The following is a 21,197-nucleotide window of genomic DNA, read 5'->3' as shown; positions in this document are numbered from 1 at the left end:
CCAATATGAGAATCCTAAACGCCCATCTTAAACTCTTCCTTGGCATGCTTATTTTTTGAACATGCAATGTCAAACAATATTTGGTAAGCCAATGGAATAAAAGAGATTAAATTCATGAGAAAATTTGTCTTGCATGATATGGAAGACAACACAAAGGGAACGAAATAAACCAAAGGCAACAAAGTAGTCGGTCGAGACGAGGACATCAACGCTTCTTGTGAGGCGGTAGAAAATTTAGATTCACACTTATGCTTGTAATAGAAGGTCTCCACGTTGATTTCTCGAGATATTTTCTTACTCTGTGGCAGCCGACAAGAATTTAGCTTGTTAGAAATAAAATATCCAAACTTAAATTTGAAAACTTGTAACTATACTCCTTTCTCTTTGGCTGATAAAGCATATCTAGTTTGTCTTAAGGCACCCCATTTCTAATTTGACTAATTTTATACACACAATAAAAATGTCTATAATACCATACGACTGACATTAGATTTACCATGAAATATATTTCCATACTGCATTTATTTGTTATTGTAGATGTTGACTGTTTTATAGATTTATAGCGTATTCATTTGGTATAAAAAGTTTAACATAAGAAGAACCATATATGGCTTATAAAAAATTTAAGGATTACATATTTTGCATCCAGATAGCATGTTAGTTGTACTCCTTCTCGATTTCCTCACCAAATCATGCACACAACAACAATTTGTTTCAACTTGCGCATGCGCACTAGATAACTTTTTCTTGTATGTGTGGTGAAGTGTTTGGTATGGTTAGGTTGAGAGGCCTAGCTAAAAAAACTTGTTTGTGTGTGATTGAATTAGATATATTCTTCCTACACAGGCTAGAAGAATGAACAAATTTTTCGACCCATCCAAAATGATGAAGTACATGTCCAAACATGCCCTAAATGGAAGGAAAAAAATAGAAGTTAGGAAGGTAGCAATTTAAATTGACTACTGGGTCAAAATATTCAAAAAAAATAATCAAATGGTTCAAAACCCTGTCAATTCAAACCATTTAGACGTAGCCTAATTTAAATGCGTCTTATTTCAGGCATGCTGAGGTTAAAACAGGTGGTATGTGATTGTCAACGACATCAAACGTTGAAAAGGTGAAAAATAAAATGCTAAAATATAACAACTTTGGATATATTTCACTATTGTTTCTTTGATTTACAACTGCTTAATCTTGTATCCATGGAGCAATGTCACAACATCACCACATAGCGACATCAATTTATGCACAAAACATTGTTCTCCCTCGCAATCTCTCATCCGGCGATCATATCCTCTCATAGTCGAGTTTGTCTGACTGCACAAGAAACAAACTCCAATCATAAACATAACCCCAAACAAAATATATTGCCTCTTCTCAAGGGAGGTATACACCATTAGATGTTCATTTTTTATAATCATATAATTAGGAGAAAACGACCAAATGATCGCATAGTAAACCATGTCTATGTCCAGAAGAATGGGTGACTAGGAAGTATTGTTGTATAATTAATGATAGTTAGACCATACCTTGATGAGCATATAAGTTGGGAGCCATGCTGGTGGTGTTGGAATCCCTACCCACGCGATCTACATAAGATAAATCCGTAATTCAGACAGGAGGAAATTGATCGAGACATGTACGGATAATTAATATGAAGTATGCGGATGACACAACCCTTTTTATGGAACATGACCTTCAAAAGGCAATTAATATGAAGTTGATTATGTGTCTCTTCAAACAACTTTCCGGGCCTCAAAATTAATTTCCACAAAAGTGATCTCTACTGTTCTGGTAAGGCCAAAGAGGAGGAGAGCCAGTACGCACAAATATTTGGCTGTGAGGTGGGATCCCTTCCATTTACATATCTCGGTATTCCCATTCATTACTGTAAGCTCACCAACAGGGAATGGAAAATTATTGAAGACCACTTTGAAAAGAAGCTCAACAGTTGGAAGGGCAAGCTCTTGTCATATGGGGACGACTTACCCTCATCAACGTTGTCCTTACTAGTCCACTGATGTTCATGTTATACATTTTTTAGATACCTAAAGGGGTGTTGAAAAGGCTATGACTTTTATCGGTCCAGGTTCTTTTGGCAAATCGAGGAACATAAACGAAAATATAAACTTGTTAAATGGCACATTCTATGTAGGTCTAAGGATCAAGGTGGGATGGGCATTAAGAATCTCGAAATAAAAAACAAGTGCTTACTCAGCAAATGGTTGTATAAGGTAGTTAATGAGGAAGTTGTTTGGCAAGAGTTGTTGCATAACAAATACATGAAGTCCAAAATGTTATTCCAAGTAGATGCTAAGCCTACCGATTCACCGTTTAGAGGGGCTTGATGAAAGTCAAGTCATCCTTTTTTAAGAGAGGTTCCTTTAAGATTGGTGACGGACAGTCGATGAGTTTTTGGGAAGATACATAGTTGGATGACACGCCATTAGCTCTACAATACCCAACCCCATGTAATATTGTGTTAACAAAAGAGGACTCAATGGCTCTATTCTTGGGGATAGCCCTTTGAACATCCAATTTCGTAGGGCATTATTGGGCAATAAATGTACTAAGTGGATCCATTTGGGTTCTAGATTGATGTCAATTAATCTAACTCAGATACCAGATTCATTTCAGTGAAGGTTAACCACTAATGGTGTCTCCCCGTGAAGTCTGTGTATGTGGATCTTATGGATTCTGGACCAATTTTAAGCAGGAAAGATATTTGGAAAACAAAGATTCCTTCCATGACCAAAGTTTTCATGTGGTTTTTGCAGAGGGAGGTAGTTCTTACGAAAGATAACCTTGCTAAGCGTAACTGGCATGGCAGCAAAAAATATTGTTTTGTGATTAGGAGGATACAATTCATTTTTTGTTTTCTATCATGCCCGTTTACTACATTGATCTGGCGTACGGTTCATGTTACATACAATTTAGCAACACCAACGAGTATTTCAAATATGTTTGGAAACTGATTAGGTGGAATTCATCATAAGTTCAAAGGCCAAATCCATGTGGGAGTTTGTGCCATTGTTTGGGCAATATGCCAGAATGATTTCATCTTTAACAGATCATCTACTCAAAATTTCTTGCAGGTTATCTACAGAGCTACAGCTTCAATCCGTATATGGTCATCACTGCAGCGTGTGGGCAATTATGGCCTTTGTGTGCAACCGGCTGGAAATGGTTGCGTAGGGTTTGTTCAACCAGTTTGGCTGGCGAGCCACTCGTAGATTAGGTGGATGAGTTATGTAATCTCGGGTTCAACTGCTTGTGGTCGTATTTTTCTGTTTATTTGTTTTCCTTTGGAGCACTCGTGACTTGAACTTATTTCATGTTTAATAATATGGTTGTGTGCATCGTGTGATGCAGAGCCCGGGGTACTCCCCTTTTAAAAAAATGGATAATTAATTTAGACCCATCTAAAGTTGAGGAACAAATTAAGAATGATGAACTAGAACAAAGGATCAAAGCAGCTATGCATAATTACCAGAGCATACTCTCCGGTTTCTTCGAAGATTCTGATGTCCAAAACCTGCACTTGATAATTTGGTGATTAGTAAACTGAAACTTGAACAAGTGATGTTAATTGATTGATGAGAGCAACATAGATAACATAGTGACGAGACGACATGGAGAGCTAGGATCGCTGAAGTTAATTACCTCGCCACGGTCTTCGTATATGTAGTCTAGCCCCTTGTAGAAGGGTGGGTGCCCCACTGACAGGTACTGAAATTAACAAACCACACACGGTCACTAAAGGCCAGCAAATTAAGCTACTCGCCGCCAGTACAATCAATACAAAATTTCTTGAAGACAGGGTTTGAAATTCTATTACAGAGATAGCCGTGCCCCAGTCCAGCTCAGAGAAAAAGTGCAAATTTTATCACAAATAGTAGAACTTCGATCGAAATTTCGAGTTCATCGATACACACTCACATTGATGCTGTTCAGGTACTTCTCTTTCTCGACTCGCACGATCTGTCCTTTCTTCACTGCACAGAAGAAACAGATGCAAATCAAGTTCAGTTAAACAATGTACGTATTTCGAAGCATCCATCTTACTGGAGTAGACGGGCTTCTTCTTGAGGATCTTCTTGGGCGCCGGCGACGCGGCTGCCGCAGCCGGCTTGGCCTCGCCGGCCGGCTCGGCGGCGGCGGCGGCCTTGACACGCCTGGTCGATGACGGCGTCCATCTTGCTGGCGTGGCCAGCGCCGTGGTCGGACTGGCGGTGCGGGCGAAGAGAGCCCGCGGCGACGAGGCGAGAGCTTCCATTGCTGTGGCTGTGGCTCTAGCTAGTTGGGAAAAATCCACGAGAACCTGCACCGCGTGCGGCGGATAAGGCGGCCACGGCGGTGAGGTGAGGCTGGATTGGAAAACTAGCGCCACAGCGTGTTTGGGCCGATAAAGTGCATGTTCTCTCGGCCCAGTTGCGCGCTAATGCTTTTTCTGGCGGATGACGTGAGCCAGGGTGAGGGCTATCAGGCGGAATATCCTATTTCACGCTCTTTCCGTCAAACTGCCGGCGCTTTGCACAGGGGAGCGACCGAGCAGCGACGCGATGGCCGGCCAAGTTTTTGCACGTACAACTGCAGCTAGCCAGCCGGTTTTGGGATCTTTCTAGAAGGTTTCCTGAACCTGTCTCTTGTTTCTTTTACTGTTTTTTCTATTTTTTCTGTTTTTTTTATCTTTTATTTTGTTTTTATGGTTTTCTTTTTCTTTTTTACTTTTTCCATTTACAAGATTATTTTATCTTTTTTAAACTACGTTCATGTTCGAAAATGTTCTTGAATTTAGAAAAATGTTCTTGCCTATTGAAATGGTTGTTTTTAAAAATTCTTCATAAATTCCAAAAAATATTTGTGATTTTCCGAAATGTTTTTCATTTTTCACAAAATGTTGTGAATGCTTTTCTTCAAAAAATTTACAACTTTCCAAAAAGTGTTCCCACTTCTAAAAAATTGTTTGCAAATTGCACAAAATGTTCATGTTTTCAGAAAGTGTTTTCTTTTGAAAAAGTTCGTAATTTTTGAAAAAAATTCGGGTTTTCAATTATGTTCTGGTTTTTTCAAAAAAAAGTGTTTACTAATTCAAAAATTAATCTGTTTTTCAATTAAATTGTCCTTTTTTGATAATTCCAAAATGTTCTAATTTTCGAATTTTTTTTTCACAAATTTGGAATTGTTTGCATTTTAAAAAAATGCATTCACAATTTTATATAATGTTCTTGTTTTCAATTTTGCTCCTTTTTTATTCCCAAAAAATGTTCGAGTTTTCATATAATATTTTAGTTCTTCAATTTTTTCTCATTTTCAAATAGTGTTTTCATACAATGTTGTAGTTCAAAAATTATAGAAAGGGTACATTTCTAATTTTTTATTTTAAACTTTTTTTCCTGTTTACATTTCTTTTTCGTTTTACTTTTTTTACTTTTCTGTTTTTTTATTTTCTTCTTTTTTCTTTTCTTCCTTTTTCTTTTCCGTGTTTATTTTCTGCAGCAATTTCAGATATTATTTGAAATTTAAAAAAATGTTCTTCCTTCAAAAATTTGTTCACATTTTCAAAAAAAGTTCATGCTTAAAACAATCTACAATAATTTCAAAAATAATGATCGTTTTCAAAATTTGTCAAAATTTGAAAAAAAGATCATTTATAAAATTTGTTCACAATTTAAAAAATTGCTCATGCTTCAAAAAATGTTCTCTATTTCAAGATTTTCACAGTTCTAGAAATTTGTTCATATTTCAAAATATGATAAGGAATTTCAAAACATAGTCTCGCTTTCCAAATTTGTTCACCATTTCAGAAATTGTTCATTTTTCAAAAAACAATTTCGGTTTCAATATTTTGTTCGTAATTTCACCAAAAATATTGCCATGTTAAAAATTGTGTTCGCATTTCCAAAAAAGCGTACAATACAAATTCTGTTTGTATTATAAAAAAAGGTTGTGTTTAAACTTTTTTGGTGCTGACTTTAAAAAAATGTTCCTGTTTTCCTTTTTTTAAAACTAAAAACTGTTCACGGTCTCAAAAAATGTTCATGTTTTTCATAATTTTCTTGCTTTTCAGAATCATTTTTGAAAATTGTTCGCATTTTTGGAATCTGTTTGGGGTTTGCAAATTTTGTTCGTGTTTCTTTTTTAAATCAGAATTACAAAACATCTTCACTTTTTGCAAAAAATGGAATACAGAAAAATGCGGCATTTTAAAACTGCTCCCAATTTTTATGAAATATTTTCAAAATGTTTTTCAAATCTCGACGCTCCTGTCTATTCTTATAGATTTATGCACCTTTATGTTTAGTTGGAGGTGTATGGTGTAGTGGCTAATGACTCACGGTTGGAGTGTGTGGTCGTGGGATTGATTCCTGGTATTCGTTGTTGATTGTTAGCTTTTTTTTGTCGCGCGAAAGGAAACGAAACAACGAGCGGGTTGGTGGGCCGGCCTAGTCGTGCGTCAACCCTGCATCGAGCTCCTGTATGATTGCAAAATGCGCCACATAGGAGGTCCTCTATCAGGCTATGCAGAGGAGCAAGTAACTAGCATTTGCCGAACCACCTATGCGCGGAAGCGCTTGCAGCGGGTCACGTGGTGCGTTCCAGTGTCACACACTAAGCGCACCTTGCTCGAGTATGTTTTTTTACGCACACATTTCTTATTTTTTTTTTGTTTTTTCAGCTTCCACTACTTTTTCTTAGGTTTTGGTGTTTTTTCTTTTTTGCTAAACACAATTGTGCTTCTCGAAAAATAAAAAACATAGCACGTGCTTCGAAGCGTAGGTGTACGCACTTCAGCCAGAAGCTTAGCATGTGCTTCTATGAGAAGCACACTTGTGGCACAACTGTGCTTCTTGAAAAGGAAAAAATACAGCCTATGCTTCAATTAGAAGAACAACTGTACTTTCCGATTTTCAGGAAAAGCAGTCTATGCTTTAAAAAGTTGAATAGCATAATTGTGATTTTGGATTAAGTCTTTCCTTCGGTTTACTGTCTTTTCTCTGATTTTTTATTTTCTTTTTTGGTTTCCTATTATTTTATTCCTGTTTTTTTTTTGTAAAAAAAGTTCATCGAAATATATTAATATGACATCTACTTTGGAAGATCTCAACGTGATAAATTCAATAGTGAAAGTGGTTCGTGATTTGAACGCAGAATTTAAGAGATAAAAACATTAAAAAGACTACAAAAAAGGAGAAACTCCAAGTTGTGACAAGTGCCGCACTGGCAATGCACCACTTGTCAGAACCAGAGAAGGTGAGGGGTGACCTTTCCAAAGGGTACCTTTAATTAGTGATTTTGCGCTATGTATCTCCCGATCTGATTTTTAATAGGGCCGGCCAAGTACTGTAGCATTTAGTTTGACTGTTTTGCATTGGTTTTTCAGTTTTTCTTCATGGTTTTTTGGTTTATTTTCTTTTTCTTTGGTTTTTGTTGGTTCTTTGTCGGTTTTATTTCTTCCCTGTTTTCAATGGTTTTTTTTAGTTTTTCATTTTTATTTTTCTTCTTTGGTTTCCTTTGTTTCTTTCTTCACTTTTCACCTGTTTTCTTCAAATTTTTTTCTTCGCGCACTAATTTAGTTCATGTTTACTTCACTTTCTCTCTGTTAGATAGAAATGGTACCAAGCAAATATTTTCTGGGCTGGTGACCAGGTTGCTTAAAGAAGTTTTTTATGGTCGATATTTGGCTTATGATCCTCTATTCTTAACTAGGTAAGACCCACTATATTTTTTTTTCTAGTCATGCAAAACATGCCACATAAGCAAGCCATGCATTTAAGGCATAAGTTATAGAATTTTGCATTATTCTATGCATGTAGTGCCACATCATCGATTCATGCATGTTCCTCATAAGTTACTTTTTTCATTAAATTTTGTATTTTCATGAACGGTGTATGTGTTGGGCAACATACCCATGTAGTTGATTCTTCTCATTTTTGTTAGAAAAGACATTCTTTTAATTGTAATTTTTAGAAAAAATCCGTCTTTTTAGACGGTTCATATGTTTTATTGGTTCTTAAGCTTACATTTTTTTCATGAGATTAATTTGTTTTTAGAAACTATTTATGCACTTGTTTAACAAAGTTCCCATAGCAACGCGTGGGCATCATATTTTTTGTGTGGAAACTTCCATCCTATTCATCTTTAACCATAGTAGTACAACGAACACTAGAAATAATAAAAATAACATCCAGATCTATAGGGCACCTACCAATGACTACAAGCACTGAAGATTGTCGGGAAGTAGCCGCGCTAAGGCCCAATAGAACCAACACAAGAACAACAACCGCCGCCGATGGAAAGAAGCGTAGACCAGAAGGATTCAACCCGAAGACACATAAACATATATAGATGAACGAAGATTAGATCCGAGTAGATCCACCAAAGACAACCATCGATCGAATCTTGCGAGATCCACCAAAGGCACACCTCCACATGCCCTCCGACGATGCTAGACACACCACCAGGATGGGGGTTAGGTCGGAGAGAACCTTATAACATCTTTAGGGAGCCGCCGCCATCTCGCCTTCCTGAGCAGGACACAAACCCTGATAAAACTGAAATAAATATCTAAAAACGGAGCCCTCCAATCGTCAAGGACCAGGATCCACCATGTTCCCATGGTCCTAAGATCATAGGAGACGAGGCAGATCGGTGATATAGCCGAGGGAGGCAGAAACCCTAGCTGCGTTTTCCCTTGAAGGAGAGACGAAGGGGAGGAGAGACAAGGAAACTAGTTCTGCAGGATGCCCATGCCATTCTTAAACAAATACATGCGGGGCTACTGTTACATGTCTAAGACTATTTGAGATACATGCTTAAAAAAATACACACGGGTTCGGGAGACACGTAGACATGACCGAGACGGCTCTCAGGCCAATAACCAACAACGGGATCTGGATACCCATGTTGGCTCCCACATGCTCCTCGATGATCTCATCGGATGAACCATGATGTCGAGGATTCAAGCAACCCCGTATACAATTCCCTTTGTCAATCGGTATGTTACTTGCCCGAGATTCGATTGTCGGTATCCCAATACCTCATTCAATCTCGTTACCGGCAAGTCACTTTACTCGTACCGTAAGGCATGATCCCGTGACCAGACACTTGGTCACTTTGAGCTCATTATGATGATGCATTACCGAGTGGGCCCAGAGATACCTCTCCGTCATACGGAGTGACAAGTCCCAGTCTCGATCCGTGTCAACCCAACAGACACTTTCGGAGATACCCGCAGTATACCTTTATAGTCATCCAGTTACGTTGTGACGTTTGGTACACCCAAAGCACTCCTACGGTATCCGGGAGTTACACGATCTCATGGTCTAAGGAAAAGATACTTGACATTAGAAAAGCTCTAGCAAACGAACTACACGATCTTGTGCTATGCTTAGGATTGGGTCTTGTCCATCACATCATTCTCCTAATGATGTGATCTCGTTATCAATGACATTCAATGTCTATAGTCAGGAAACCATGACTATCTGTTGATTAACGAGCTAGTCAACTAGAGGCTCACTAGGGACATGTTGTGGTCTATTTATTCACATGTGTATTACGATTTCCGGATAATACAATTATAGCATGAATAAAAGACAATTATCATGAACAAGGAAATATAATAATAATCCTTTTATTATTGCCTCTAGGGCATATTTCCAACACATACGCCCCCACCTCTGCCATGAGTGCAGGCGAAAGCCTCTGTTCCTCTGTTTGGGCGACGATGGCACTTTGGTGTCATGTTCCTTCTTGAAGGCGTCGGCCGAGGAGTGCTCGGGGTGGTGGAGTTGCTGGTAGTTCGGAGTCGACGCAAGATGGCATGTTGGTGGAGCGGTGTGGCATCAACAGTATCATCGACGGTGGGTCTCGGCGGCATGGCGCAGTCGAGTCTCGGCGTCCGATGCGCGGAGATGGACTCGCGTAGGAGGAGGAAGCTGTCTGGCATCGTGGTGGCGTCGACGGTAGCTAGACCGTGCAAGGTAGATGCAACAGTACAACTCTGAAGATGGATTGGTGGCAGGTGGCTGCGGCGGCCTCATACCCGGCAGGCGTCCTGGTTGAGGAGTGCGTCGGACTGGTAGGTGCTCCATACCCGGCAGGCGTCCTGGTTGGGACCTCAGGTCTTAGATGTTTAGGCTTGGATGCGATGTCTGTTTGGTATTAGGCCCAGACTATCAGTGCCCCTTCATCGATTGGATAGGTGTAGCGACAGTTGTTGCTTAGACGGTGGCTTTAGTCTTGCTGTTGTATGACTTTGTAAGGTCTTGTGAGAATAACTAATAAAGTGGTTGTATGCATCGCCCAGATGCAGAGGCCGGGGGTTATCATCCTTTTCTAAAAAAAAAGGTTCCTCTAGACAACATTTGCTAACGTAATTTAAACACATGGTATACCCAAGCACATATAGAACGTACGTAAACATGAAATATATGAACTACAAATAAGTACTCAATTTAAACACATGGTATACCCAAGCACAAAAGGTGCACTACTTACATGATTTTATCCATACAAGCACACTTCCAACCATTTAGACAGTAGGGCAGAACTAGACTTTGCGTTATATAGCACTGGTGACAACAATAAAGATAGCTGCTCCACTTACTAACACTGACACCTTTTTCAGGTTCAGACTAATCTACATACCAAATACTTTACTACACCACGAGGAAGTGCCATCTCAAGATGTTTTGCTATTGTGCTTCCCCATGTCACACTCACAACAACTGAAACTGCAAATCCGACACCAAATCCTAGTCCAACAAAGAGGAATAGTATAATGTCCACCGATTTCTTCTTCAATGAGTGTGAGACCATATTTGGGTTGGTCTTCTCGCATTCCTTGGACAATGGTAGTCCACACAGGCCAATATTCCCCAGAAATGAAAGATTATTGAATGTCTGAAAATGGGGTGATTCTGGTATGTTCCCAACCAACCCGTTGTACGACAAGTTCAATACCGAAAGGAAGTCAAGCCATGCTAACTCCTGTGGAATCTCCCCTGACAGGTCATTTGAAGAGAGGTCAAGTGACTCTAGTTGATGTAGAGCACCAAACTGAGCTGGTATTTGTCCAGTGAAGGCATTATGTGACATGTTTATCCCACAAAGTAGAAGAAGCTCCCCGATTGACTTGGGAATGACACCATGGAATGCATTATTTGAAACATCAATGACAACAAGGGTCTCCAAAATCCTGGAAAATACGACCTCAGACCCTTTATATGTAATTGCAGTATTAAATTGATATCTTGTCCCATCAGTGACATGCTGGTATTGCATCGACACTACGTCATTTGAAGATTTTCTGGCCATTGATTGCAAGCTCCTAAACCACTTGCTCTGCAACGTACCAGAGAAGTTGTTTGAAGCCAAATCAATAACTCTCAGCTTTGTGAACTCACAGTTGCTCTCCTTTCCTAGGACAGGAGTCCCCATCTCCCCAAAGAACTTGTTAGACTTTAGCACCAGGACTTGAAGCTTTGGAAGCATGCTCATCCAACATGGAAAATTATCAGTGATCTGGTTATTTCCGATGTCAAAAACTTGCAAGTCTCTGCAAGCAAGTAGAGATCTTGGAACTTGGCCTTCGATTTGGTTGTCACTGAAGTCCATTTCCTCGGATGCACAACCTTGCATGATATCATGTGGTAACTTCCCTCGAAGTTGGTTTGCTTTAAAGTTCAAGACTGCAAGGGAATTTATATCCTCCAATAAACAAGATGGGATCGAGCCACTCAAATTGTTGTAGGAGAGATCAAGGAGCACTAGACTACTCGCATCACAAATCGATGGTGGAATTTTGCCAGAGATATTATTTCTAGAGGCCTGGAGATAGCGCATCCGACTAAGTTGAAAACCAAAGCTAAGTGGTATGGATGAGAACCGGTTGTTTGAGAAATCAAGCGACGATGCGGCTGGTGTAGGTACAGGTATAGGCCCCTGGAGTAAGTTAAAACTGAGATCAAGAAACACAACATCAACGGGAAGTTTTCATATCCTACACTTGTAAATTTGTTATGTGATAAGTCCAGAATTAGCATGCTGCTCCATGTTTCCCAAGCCCAATGAGGTATAGCACCACGAATTTGATTTCTTGAAATATCAAGATTAGAAATACGAGGCATATTTCTCATGGCATTAGGGATACTGGACAGGTTACAAGATGCTAGACCTAAGGTACGGACATTTAAATGATTGATAGAGGTGGCTGAATAGTTATCTTCTCCTTCGATCACTGAAAGTTTGTTGTTTGAAAGTTTCAAAGTAATTAGGTGTGGTAGTTTCCAGAATGGGCTGAGTTGTATACTGCCAACAAAGTTGTTGGAATGAAGATATAGGAATTGCAGTTGAGTCAGATTATATATATGTGGGGGTATTGGGCCAGAAAAGTCACAGTTGTATAACTGTAACCTCGTTAGGTTTTTTATATTACCTACAAATGAAGGTATTTGTCCAGTCAAACTGCAGTCCGAGAACTGGAGCCAGATCAAAGAAGTTAAATTTGCGATCCATGGTGGTATTGATCCTATTATACCAGACCCAGATGCCTCTAATTGTTTTAAGGATGTAAGTTGGCCAATCGAAGAGGGGAGCTCTTGGGGAAAGTCACTTGATGCAAGACCCAACATGTTCAAGGATTTGAGGTTTACAATTGAGCTTGGAATAATACCAGAGAAGTCGGTACTACTGACAAGCAACTTGGTCAACATGCTTTGTGATGAAAAATTTGGTAATGAACCAGAGACATCGAAATTATAGCTAATATCGATATCTGTTAAGTTGTTGTTTTGGAAGAGTTTAGCCGGGAACCGTCCTTCGAGGAGATTGTTGGTAAGTGTAAGAACACTTAGTGAAGGTAAGTCAGCAAATAACTCAACTGGTCCGTTTATTTTGTTAAACTGTAGGTTAATCTCAGTGAGCGGGCGTATGCCGGAAACTGATGCACAAATTGGACCTGAGAGCCAGCAATTAGGTAAGCTAAGAACCTGTAGCCGAGGGGTTGTAGAATTGGTAAAGGCATTGCACCAATTAGGCGCATTGCCAGACAGATCTATCTTGCCAAGATATAGCTGTTCCAGATTATGAAGGTGAGCGACTAATGACCCAAGGTTTGGCTCTACGAGAGACCAGGCTGACCACACGGCAGTTGATAGATAACTGTCATCTTGGTCATAAAGATAATATTCGCTGGAGAGGTCAAGAGATACCAGATTGGTGAGGCGTTTTATCGCATGTGGTATGCCGCCTGCAAATTCGCAGGTAGAGAGGTTGAGATGGGTGAGCTCAGTGAGCCGCTCAAACCCGAGAGTGGGGATTTCTGACCCCTGGAACTTGTTCCGGGCGAGGTTTAGATACCGAAGTGAGGCGAGGTCAAAAACGGCAGGATCAAGAGCAGGGCTTTCCAAACGGCACTCACCCAAGTGGAGGGAAGTCACCCGGCCGCTGGCGCGGCCGCAGCTGACACCCTGCCAGTGGCAGCAGTCAGTGCCGGGCCGCCAGGACTGGAGGGTGCACGTAGAATTCACGGTGATGTTGAAGGACCGTTTCAGACGGAGGAGCGCCGAGGCCTGGTCCGGCCGGCAAGGAACTGGCATGGTAGTCCGGTTGCTGAACGTACCAGCCGCAAGCGAGCTGGAGAGTTGGATTACTAGGAAGAGATGGATGAGGACGTGCAACAGCCGTGGCTGGCGGCGCTTGAAGATGGAGGACATGTTGCCGATTTTTGCTGGTCAAGTCTACTATGTGGGTTTCTTATGCTATGTTTGTTCGCTCTGGCCATGTATATATAGCAGCAGCGGTGGCTCTTTCTCAAAAGAAAAAGAAGAACAAATATAGCCAGTAGGGTTGTGACAACTGACAAGAGGTTGGCTGACCTCGCCTCCTCTGGAGGGAAGAAAAGGAGAACCCACGGCCACAAGTTGAGCTCACAACTGCCGGAGCATGACCGGAAATAACTACAGGCCAGCTGTCAGCCGTGGTCGATACTGCACAGCGGGACGCTTTCATGGGCCATGTGAGATGCAACTAGCATGGTTTTGAATATCGCACTATAGCTCTCTACTACATAGCATTGCTACAGCATTTAAAAAATGCCCCGCGCTAAGAGACTTTGATGCAAACACATGAACACACATTTTAAATAGCGCGCTATAGGGTTTAGATGTGGTCTACCACTAAAAGACATATATAGCCTGTTATTTAAAACTATGGCAACTAGGCCATTCGATCATAGCAAACCCGGAAGAAACGTATGAAATGACATAGACCGGAGAATCTTCCAAGATGAGCGGTGTGCCGGCATGGGCATAGGCTCATCCCTTTCTGCAAGGTGACGTTTTCCTTTTATTTTTATTATTTTTAGCACCAACCAGTACGCCTAGTTGTACCTTGTTTATGAAATCTATTTATCTATTACTCTTCCCGTTCACAAATATAAAATGTTCTAACTTTTTCTGAACCAGATCTATATGGACATGTTTTAGAGTTGTTTGTTCATTCATTTCAGTTCGTATGTAGCCCATATTAACACACCCAAAACATGTTATATTTGTGAATGGAGGGAGTACATATTAAAAGTATAATACGGGTTAAAACTAGATAAACACGCTAAAATGTCCCACGATAATCAGAAACATCTAGCCATCGGTTTTGACGCACCATAAATAGCAGTAGTGGGGTCGTGACAACAGGTTGGCTGATCTCCTGAGAAGAGAACAAAAGAAAGAACCACAGGTTCATCTCGCGACTTGCGGGACTGCTAGAGCATGAACAAAACTTAGCCACGAACCAAGTGCCAACCATTTTTGGGCCAACTAGCAAAGCTTTATTTATATCATCTCAAAAGATCACCGGATTGGCTTCATCAAGCATGGCGGCCGACCCTAAAGAAAGAGCACACTTTGCGAGATTTGTGAGCTTTGCAACGTGGTCGATATTGCACGACTAGACACTTACATGGGCCATGTGAGATGAAACTAGGACATTACCGGACAGTATGGAAAGAGAGAAAGTGAAGAATCTTCCTAGATGAGATGTGATCGATATTGCACGACGGGACGCTTTCATGGGCCATGAGAGATGCAATTAGGCCAGTCGACCGATTTGAACCAGGAATCCATGGCTAAAGAGAAGTTGAAAAATCTTCCAAGATAATATGTGGTCAATATTGCACGACTGGGCGCTTTCACGGCCATGGGGGATGAAACTAGGTCATTACCGAAACGTATGGAAAGAGAGAAACTGAATAATCTTTCTAGATGAGATGTGACCAATATTGTGTAACGGGGCGCTTTTATGGGCCATGAGAGGTGCAACTAGACCAGTTGACCGATTGGAACCAGGAATGCATGGCTAAAGAGAAGCTGAACAATCTTCCAATATGATCTATGGTCGATATTGCATGACAGGATGCTTACATGGGCCATGGGGTATGAAACTAGGCCGTTACCGGAAGGTATGGAAAGAGGGAAACTGAAGAATCTTCCTATGAGATGTGGCTGATATGCACGATGGGACGCTTTCATGGGCCATGAGAGATGCGGCCAGTCGACCGATTGGAACCAGGAATGCATGGCTAAAGAGAAGTTGAACAATCTTCCAAGATGATCCATGGTCGGTATTGCACGAAAGGTGCTACCATGGCCGAGCAATGCTACACCTACGAAAATATTTTTACGTATCTTACGAATGAAATGAGTTGGCAGCCTTCAATTGGATATTAGTGGAGGCTGGGGCCCACCCTGAAAATCAGGGGGGAGGGCGTTTGGTTAGGGAAAAGAAGGATTACGTAGGATACGTAACAGCATTACGTAAATCTAGCATTTTTGCCCATTAATTCGACGAATGGGAACCTGAAAAGCATGGAAACAGATAATCCAAAGAATCTTCCAAGATGAGCCATGTAACATGGCCTCATCCTTTCTGCCCATGAGCTTTCTTTTCTTTTCTTTTCCTTTTTCCTCCAACACAATCCAAGTGGTTTGAGAGCTCCTAGCTGAAGATCGCGAGTGTCAACTAGAGGAACTTTCACGCAGGCGTGCATCTGAATGGCGGGCCCATTTGGTAGCGTCAGTGCGAGCCGCTATTAAAATTCCAAAAAATTGATGCTCAATCGGGGAATCAAACTCACAACCGACGATAGAGAGCAAGTGATCTTTACCACTTGAGCTACTTAGTGATACTTTTTAATATGGCGCGTGAATATTTAAGAACTAAACGCAGCGGTAGATAATAAAACGAAAAATTTCGACCATTAAAAATCTTTGCAATATACGATAAAAAACTTAAATACACATTGAACATTTTTGTTATATAGTGAATAGTTTAGGTACACATTGAACATTTTTTTAATATACGCTGAACATTTTTAAGTACAAAATGAACATTTTGTTTTAAATACGTTGAACATCTATCTATCTATCTCTCTATCTAGCTATCTATCTATACCTCTATACCTATACCAATTTGAGACACCCTATAAATTCCTATATTACTTAGAATTTATGGGTCGTTTATCTAGTAGGACTGAGTTATTACGGTGTAAATTAACCCATAATATCCTCAGTAAAAAAAGACACTCCAAAGGCCCATAATGTTTCACGCCATAAAAATAGAATCAAAAAACCTCCTAACTCAATCTATCTATAACTCCACGTCTATTTTGATCGAGGGAGAAATTCATAACAGAATATGTCTATAACTCCAAGGCATTTCCCATCTTTGTGGCATGGAAATTATTTCTCTCTCTTCTGCCATGGAGTCCATCGTCTGTCGCCTCTCCCATCGAAAAAAGACCATAGTCTCTCTCAAGATATGAAGCAAGCAGGTTGGGGCATGGATCGGGTGTGCCCAAAGATCTTATTACGTCGAAATTGTATTCCTCATCTCGACCAGGTTCTTTCTGCCACACTAATTTCCATCGTCTCTCGCTTCTCCCATAGAAAAAAGTCCATCGTCTCTCTCAAGCTGATGCAAGCAGGTTGGGGCATGAATCAGGTCTGCCCAAAGATCTTATTCCATCGAAACTGTTCTCCTCAGCTCCATCAGGTTCTTTCTAGCACACTAATTGCATACGAACTATCTCTCTATGTAGTTTTCTTTAAAGTCATGCCTCCCGTGCATCCGGTCCAGGTCATCCATCAAAGAAAATTGAGGCTAGGTCTGCCGTTGCAATTGATTTTGCACTCGGAGTTGCTGTGTAGGCGTACATCCAAACATGCATCCATGCATGCATGCCATCAACGTCCACCTCCTCCGAAGTTTGATAATATACGCCAATTTGGTTGCCGATTACCAATGTTGCAGTGCCCAATACCAAATTCGTAATCCAATGTTGGAGCAGGCCCAACCTCAACGATGCAACCAGCTGGTGCCTTTTGGCGATACATAAATACGAAGGAGACTCGATTACTTCACAGCCGATTCATGTTGTGTAGGGATTAAAATATACGGCCGTATTCGTGGATGTACAGAAGCACAGGCTGCTTTGATCCGAGACGGAAAATGCACGCACAAAAGGATAGGGTCGGAGGTGCTTGGTTCCGTCAAACTAGCATCTACGTGTGTGTAGTCTACACGTACAAGTACAACCAGTGAAAACTTCAGAGGGGTTGTCGACAAAGGCCATGCAAAATATATAGAAAGAGTCTACACGTACAACCAGTGTTACCGCTTAGAGGAGTTTTCAAGAAAGGGCATGAAAAAAGAGTAATGGTGTGTTTATGTTGTGAAAGGCCAGCACTGTATCGCTTCTGCCTGCTGGATATCGTCATAGTGTGTTTGTATCATGTTTTTATTGGGCATCTTCTTCAAGTTTATGCCGGGCTCAGATGGAGAGCGCTGAGGCCATCTGCGCACTGTATGAGGCTGGCATGTGGGCCAACCGCCCTGACCCTGAGCATCTAATTGCCTTTTTACTGTTGTATAGCTCAAAAGTTGTCGCAGCGTGCATCCTGGCCATCAGTCTCCGGCACATTTTTTCCTAGATGCAACCGATTTATGTGTAATCCTAGGCACCTCTGGTATCCATATAAGCCGAGGTGCGAGGGTCGTAGATGGATGAATCCATTCACATATGATCTCGCAGTAGATCATCTGTACTTTGTACCTCATCTAGAATAATACATTCAAAGCAGGACATAGGGTTTTACCTCCTGGAAAAAACCCGAACCTAGGTAAGCACCGTGCGTCCTGTTACCATCGTGCCAAGGCTACCAGAGTGGGACCCCCTATTAGCTCCGACAACTTGTAAGAATTGTAATCAACAATTTGTATGTGTATTTTTAATTAAATTTTCTTTATTATTTTGTAATATGACTTTGTATTATTTATTCTAGTTATTAATACATTTTTATTTTCCTAATTCAATTGTTTTTATTTAGAAGTACAATTCCAATTCATTATTGAATTGTACTTTTAGCACTTAAGTCCTTTGTTTACTTCTAAATTGCAATTTGATCCCTAAACTCTAAATAAGATCAAAGGTCATGTCAAATTCTAAAGTCAAATGCAACTTAACTTAGTGATTTGAAATGCAAGTTTGAATAGAACCCCAATCCTATATGAGTGAATGCAAATTAAAGTGACCCCCCCCCCTCATATAACTATGGGTCATTACACGTACGTTATGGAGTGCATTGTCAATTCCGAGATCGACGAAGGCCATGGCACACAAGCGTGGTTGGTACCGTGTACCAGGACAGAAGAGCGAATGACAAGTCCAGGCGAACGATATGCCGGGACAAGTCCAGGACAGAAGAGTGAAGGACAAGTCAGTTAAAATTTTAACATTCTTTGAGTAGAATACAAGGGTAACATTGTTTTTGCATACATGGTAAAAAAATCTCTACACATTTAAAATTTTCAAATTCTTGATTAACATTTATCAAATATTTGTTTAATATTTTTTGAATACAATACAAGATTAACATTTTATGCATACATGGTCAATATTTTGTCTATACACATTTACAAAAAATTCAAATGCTTGAGTAACATTTTTCAGATACTTGTTTAATTTTATATTTCTAAATACATGTTCAATTTTTCACACAAATTTTATATTTTTTGTGTACATTTTTTGTAAACATGGTCAATATTTTTCTATGCACATTTAACATTTTAAAATGTATGATCCAAAAACTTCAAGAAATTATTTAAAGTATATTTTTTTAAGATATATGTTTAGAATATTTGAAGTGTAAACAAATCTAAACAAGAAAATAAAAAACAAAAACAAAACCGGGCAGTGGCCTCCCGCATACTGGGCCGGCCCATTGGCATGAGGCGAGACATAGTGATCCTTTCGGCCCAAAATCTGTACGGTATGGACAGCTTTTGGACCAGCACGGCCCAGGTTTGTGTATGTTTCTTCTCTTTAGAAATCCCATTTCTCTTTAGTCGAAAAAAGAGAAAAGAATCCCATGCAAGGAGCCTCATGCCACAGCACGGATAGCTAAGGGACACTTGGAAAAATGAGGATACAAATATAAGTTGTGTTGGAATTTGCTAGTAAGCTTTTGGCCCAAAGCCCAACTAAAATCTGAAATTCTCTTGGCTCATTTATGCATGGATGTGTCTAGTGTGAGTGAGACTAATGTTTAGTTCCATACTGCTAAGTAAGTGGGAGTTGCACCTCTTTATAAGGTGGGTTCTTCTAGCACTTGTATGAGCATGAGAAAAGGAGACCTATACGCTCGCTTTGCCTCGTCACGACGTACCATGCCAGGCCGGAGCGGGTTTCAGGAATGAGCCGAGCCGAGGACAAAGCTATGCATATTGTCTATATTTTGGCTACTCGGAAAGATTAATGAGTCGTTAATTAATAATTAACAGAAGCGGTAATTACTCAGTTATTTTCGATTCTTTTGGATCGTCGGGATATTGCTGATTCGGACATGGGTTTTACGATGAAGACCTACCAGGCCCGTACTATATAGACAGGCAGACGTCTATCCTAGCCGCCGCCACACAAGTCTTCTCTATCCCTCCTTTCGGCGTGCACCGCGAGAAGGGACAACAGGCCTCCGGAACCCCGCCTCTCGTGATCATGTACGGGAGAGGGGCGATCAGGTTTTTGGGGAGCGCACCCGCGCGACTGCTGGCAGCGACGACTTCGCCAACGATGATTTCTTCCCTGGCCTGGTAACCTCTTAATCAACGACATGGCCGACAACATCTTAATGCCGGTGGTGCTACTCCTGCTGCACTATGCGTAACTCTGTCCTATCGCCGAGGATAAAGCTATGCATGTTGTCTATATTTTTGCTGATTGAGAAAAAAATAATGAATCATTAACTAATAATTAACAGACACATTAATTCACTAGGAGAAAAAGGGGCTTTTGTCCTGGTAAAACCGGGACTAAAGAAAAATTTCTGATTTTTTTTTAAATTTTTTTTATTTTTTTTATTTTCAAATTTCTGAATTATTTTAACCTCTAATCTCTAATCACCACCCCTCATCACTACTCAATTTATCCTCTAATCTCTAATCACCCCTCATCATTCCAAATCATCTAACTTCCCGAACGGTCACCCATCCTCCCACTCCCTCGGCCTGAGCACGCTTAACTTCTGGGTTATATTCTTCCTCGTTTCCAAGTCTGCACTTGTTGTTTTCCTGACAATAGTAAAATGTCAATCCTATTAACCCTCAGGAATTTTGCTTGAGCATGAAGTGACACATTTCATTGGTCGAGTTTGAAACTATTGTTTTAAAAAACAATAACTATTTAGTAACACTAATATTTCTTGGATAATTAGTTTGACCACAGTTTGACCAGATTTGACCAAAATTCAAAATAACTGAAATAATTATTTAGTAACACTAATATTCTAGAATAATTAGTTTGACCATTGTTTGACCACAGTTTGACCACACAGTTTGAAATTTTTTCGATTTTTTCCACTCTAGATCTTAAAAGCCCCGTAACTTTTTTTCTGTTAGGTTTTTGAGGATTCTAAAAATGTTTAACGGGGTTCCCCCCGTTAAATTTGAATGTAACTTTTTGTGTAGATGATTTTTTATATAAAAAACTTTTTCATCCGAGTAGTATGCAAAAGTTATGCCCATTTTACTAAATTCTAGAGAGATTTTGCAAATAAAGTCGAAATTCATATTTGTAAATTTTTCCAACAACTAGACCACATATCACATGGGAAACTTATTTTCTTTTATTTTTTTGACATTTT

At 40.2% G+C, this 21,197-nt stretch overlaps 2 protein-coding genes across 2 annotated transcripts; both read right to left on the bottom strand.

Moving 5' to 3' along the window:
* Positions 1 to 1,035: 1,035 nt before the first annotated feature.
* LOC119278768 (NAD(P)H-quinone oxidoreductase subunit O, chloroplastic-like) lies at positions 1,036 to 4,334 on the bottom strand. Its single transcript, XM_037560117.1, has 6 exons — positions 4,066 to 4,334; positions 3,940 to 3,995; positions 3,664 to 3,729; positions 3,491 to 3,535; positions 1,530 to 1,589; positions 1,036 to 1,317 (listed from the first exon to the last, which is right to left on the bottom strand). The coding sequence occupies exons 1-6, from the start codon at positions 4,274 to 4,276 to the stop codon at positions 1,288 to 1,290; spliced, it is 468 nt and encodes a 155-aa protein (XP_037416014.1). The 5' UTR covers positions 4,277 to 4,334; the 3' UTR covers positions 1,036 to 1,287.
* A 6,098-nt stretch (positions 4,335 to 10,432) lies between these two features.
* On the bottom strand, positions 10,433 to 13,745 carry LOC119278766 (receptor-like protein 33). The gene is made up of 2 exons (XM_037560116.1): positions 13,424 to 13,745; positions 10,433 to 11,693 (listed from the first exon to the last, which is right to left on the bottom strand). Exons 1-2 carry the CDS (start codon positions 13,716 to 13,718, stop codon positions 10,633 to 10,635), a joined length of 1,356 nt encoding a protein of 451 aa, XP_037416013.1. The 5' UTR covers positions 13,719 to 13,745; the 3' UTR covers positions 10,433 to 10,632.
* Between the last annotated feature and the right edge of the window lie 7,452 nt (positions 13,746 to 21,197).

Source organism: Triticum dicoccoides, chromosome 3B (assembly GCF_002162155.2).
Source record: "Triticum dicoccoides isolate Atlit2015 ecotype Zavitan chromosome 3B, WEW_v2.0, whole genome shotgun sequence".
NCBI lineage: Eukaryota > Viridiplantae > Streptophyta > Magnoliopsida > Poales > Poaceae > Triticum > Triticum dicoccoides.
This window is presented reverse-complemented; position numbering and strand designations above follow the sequence as displayed.

Bases quoted from the DNA above. Each gene is read 5' to 3' on its own strand.
- LOC119278768 (XM_037560117.1), bottom strand. From the start codon at position 4,276: ATGGAAGCTCTCGCCTCGTCGCCGCGGGCTCTCTTCGCCCGCACCGCC. The intron at 3,996-4,065 runs GTAAGATGGATG...TCTTCTGTGCAG, and splicing joins GAAGAAGCCCGTCTACTCCA to TGAAGAAAGGACAGATCGTG. The intron at 3,536-3,663 runs GTAATTAACTTC...TATCAAGTGCAG, and splicing joins TATACGAAGACCGTGGCGAG to GTTTTGGACATCAGAATCTT.
- LOC119278766 (XM_037560116.1), bottom strand. From the start codon at position 13,718: ATGTCCTCCATCTTCAAGCGCCGCCAGCCACGGCTGTTGCACGTCCTC. The intron at 11,694-13,423 runs GTGAGTGCCGTT...ATTCCCTTGCAG, and splicing joins GGTGACTTCCCTCCACTTGG to TCTTGAACTTTAAAGCAAAC.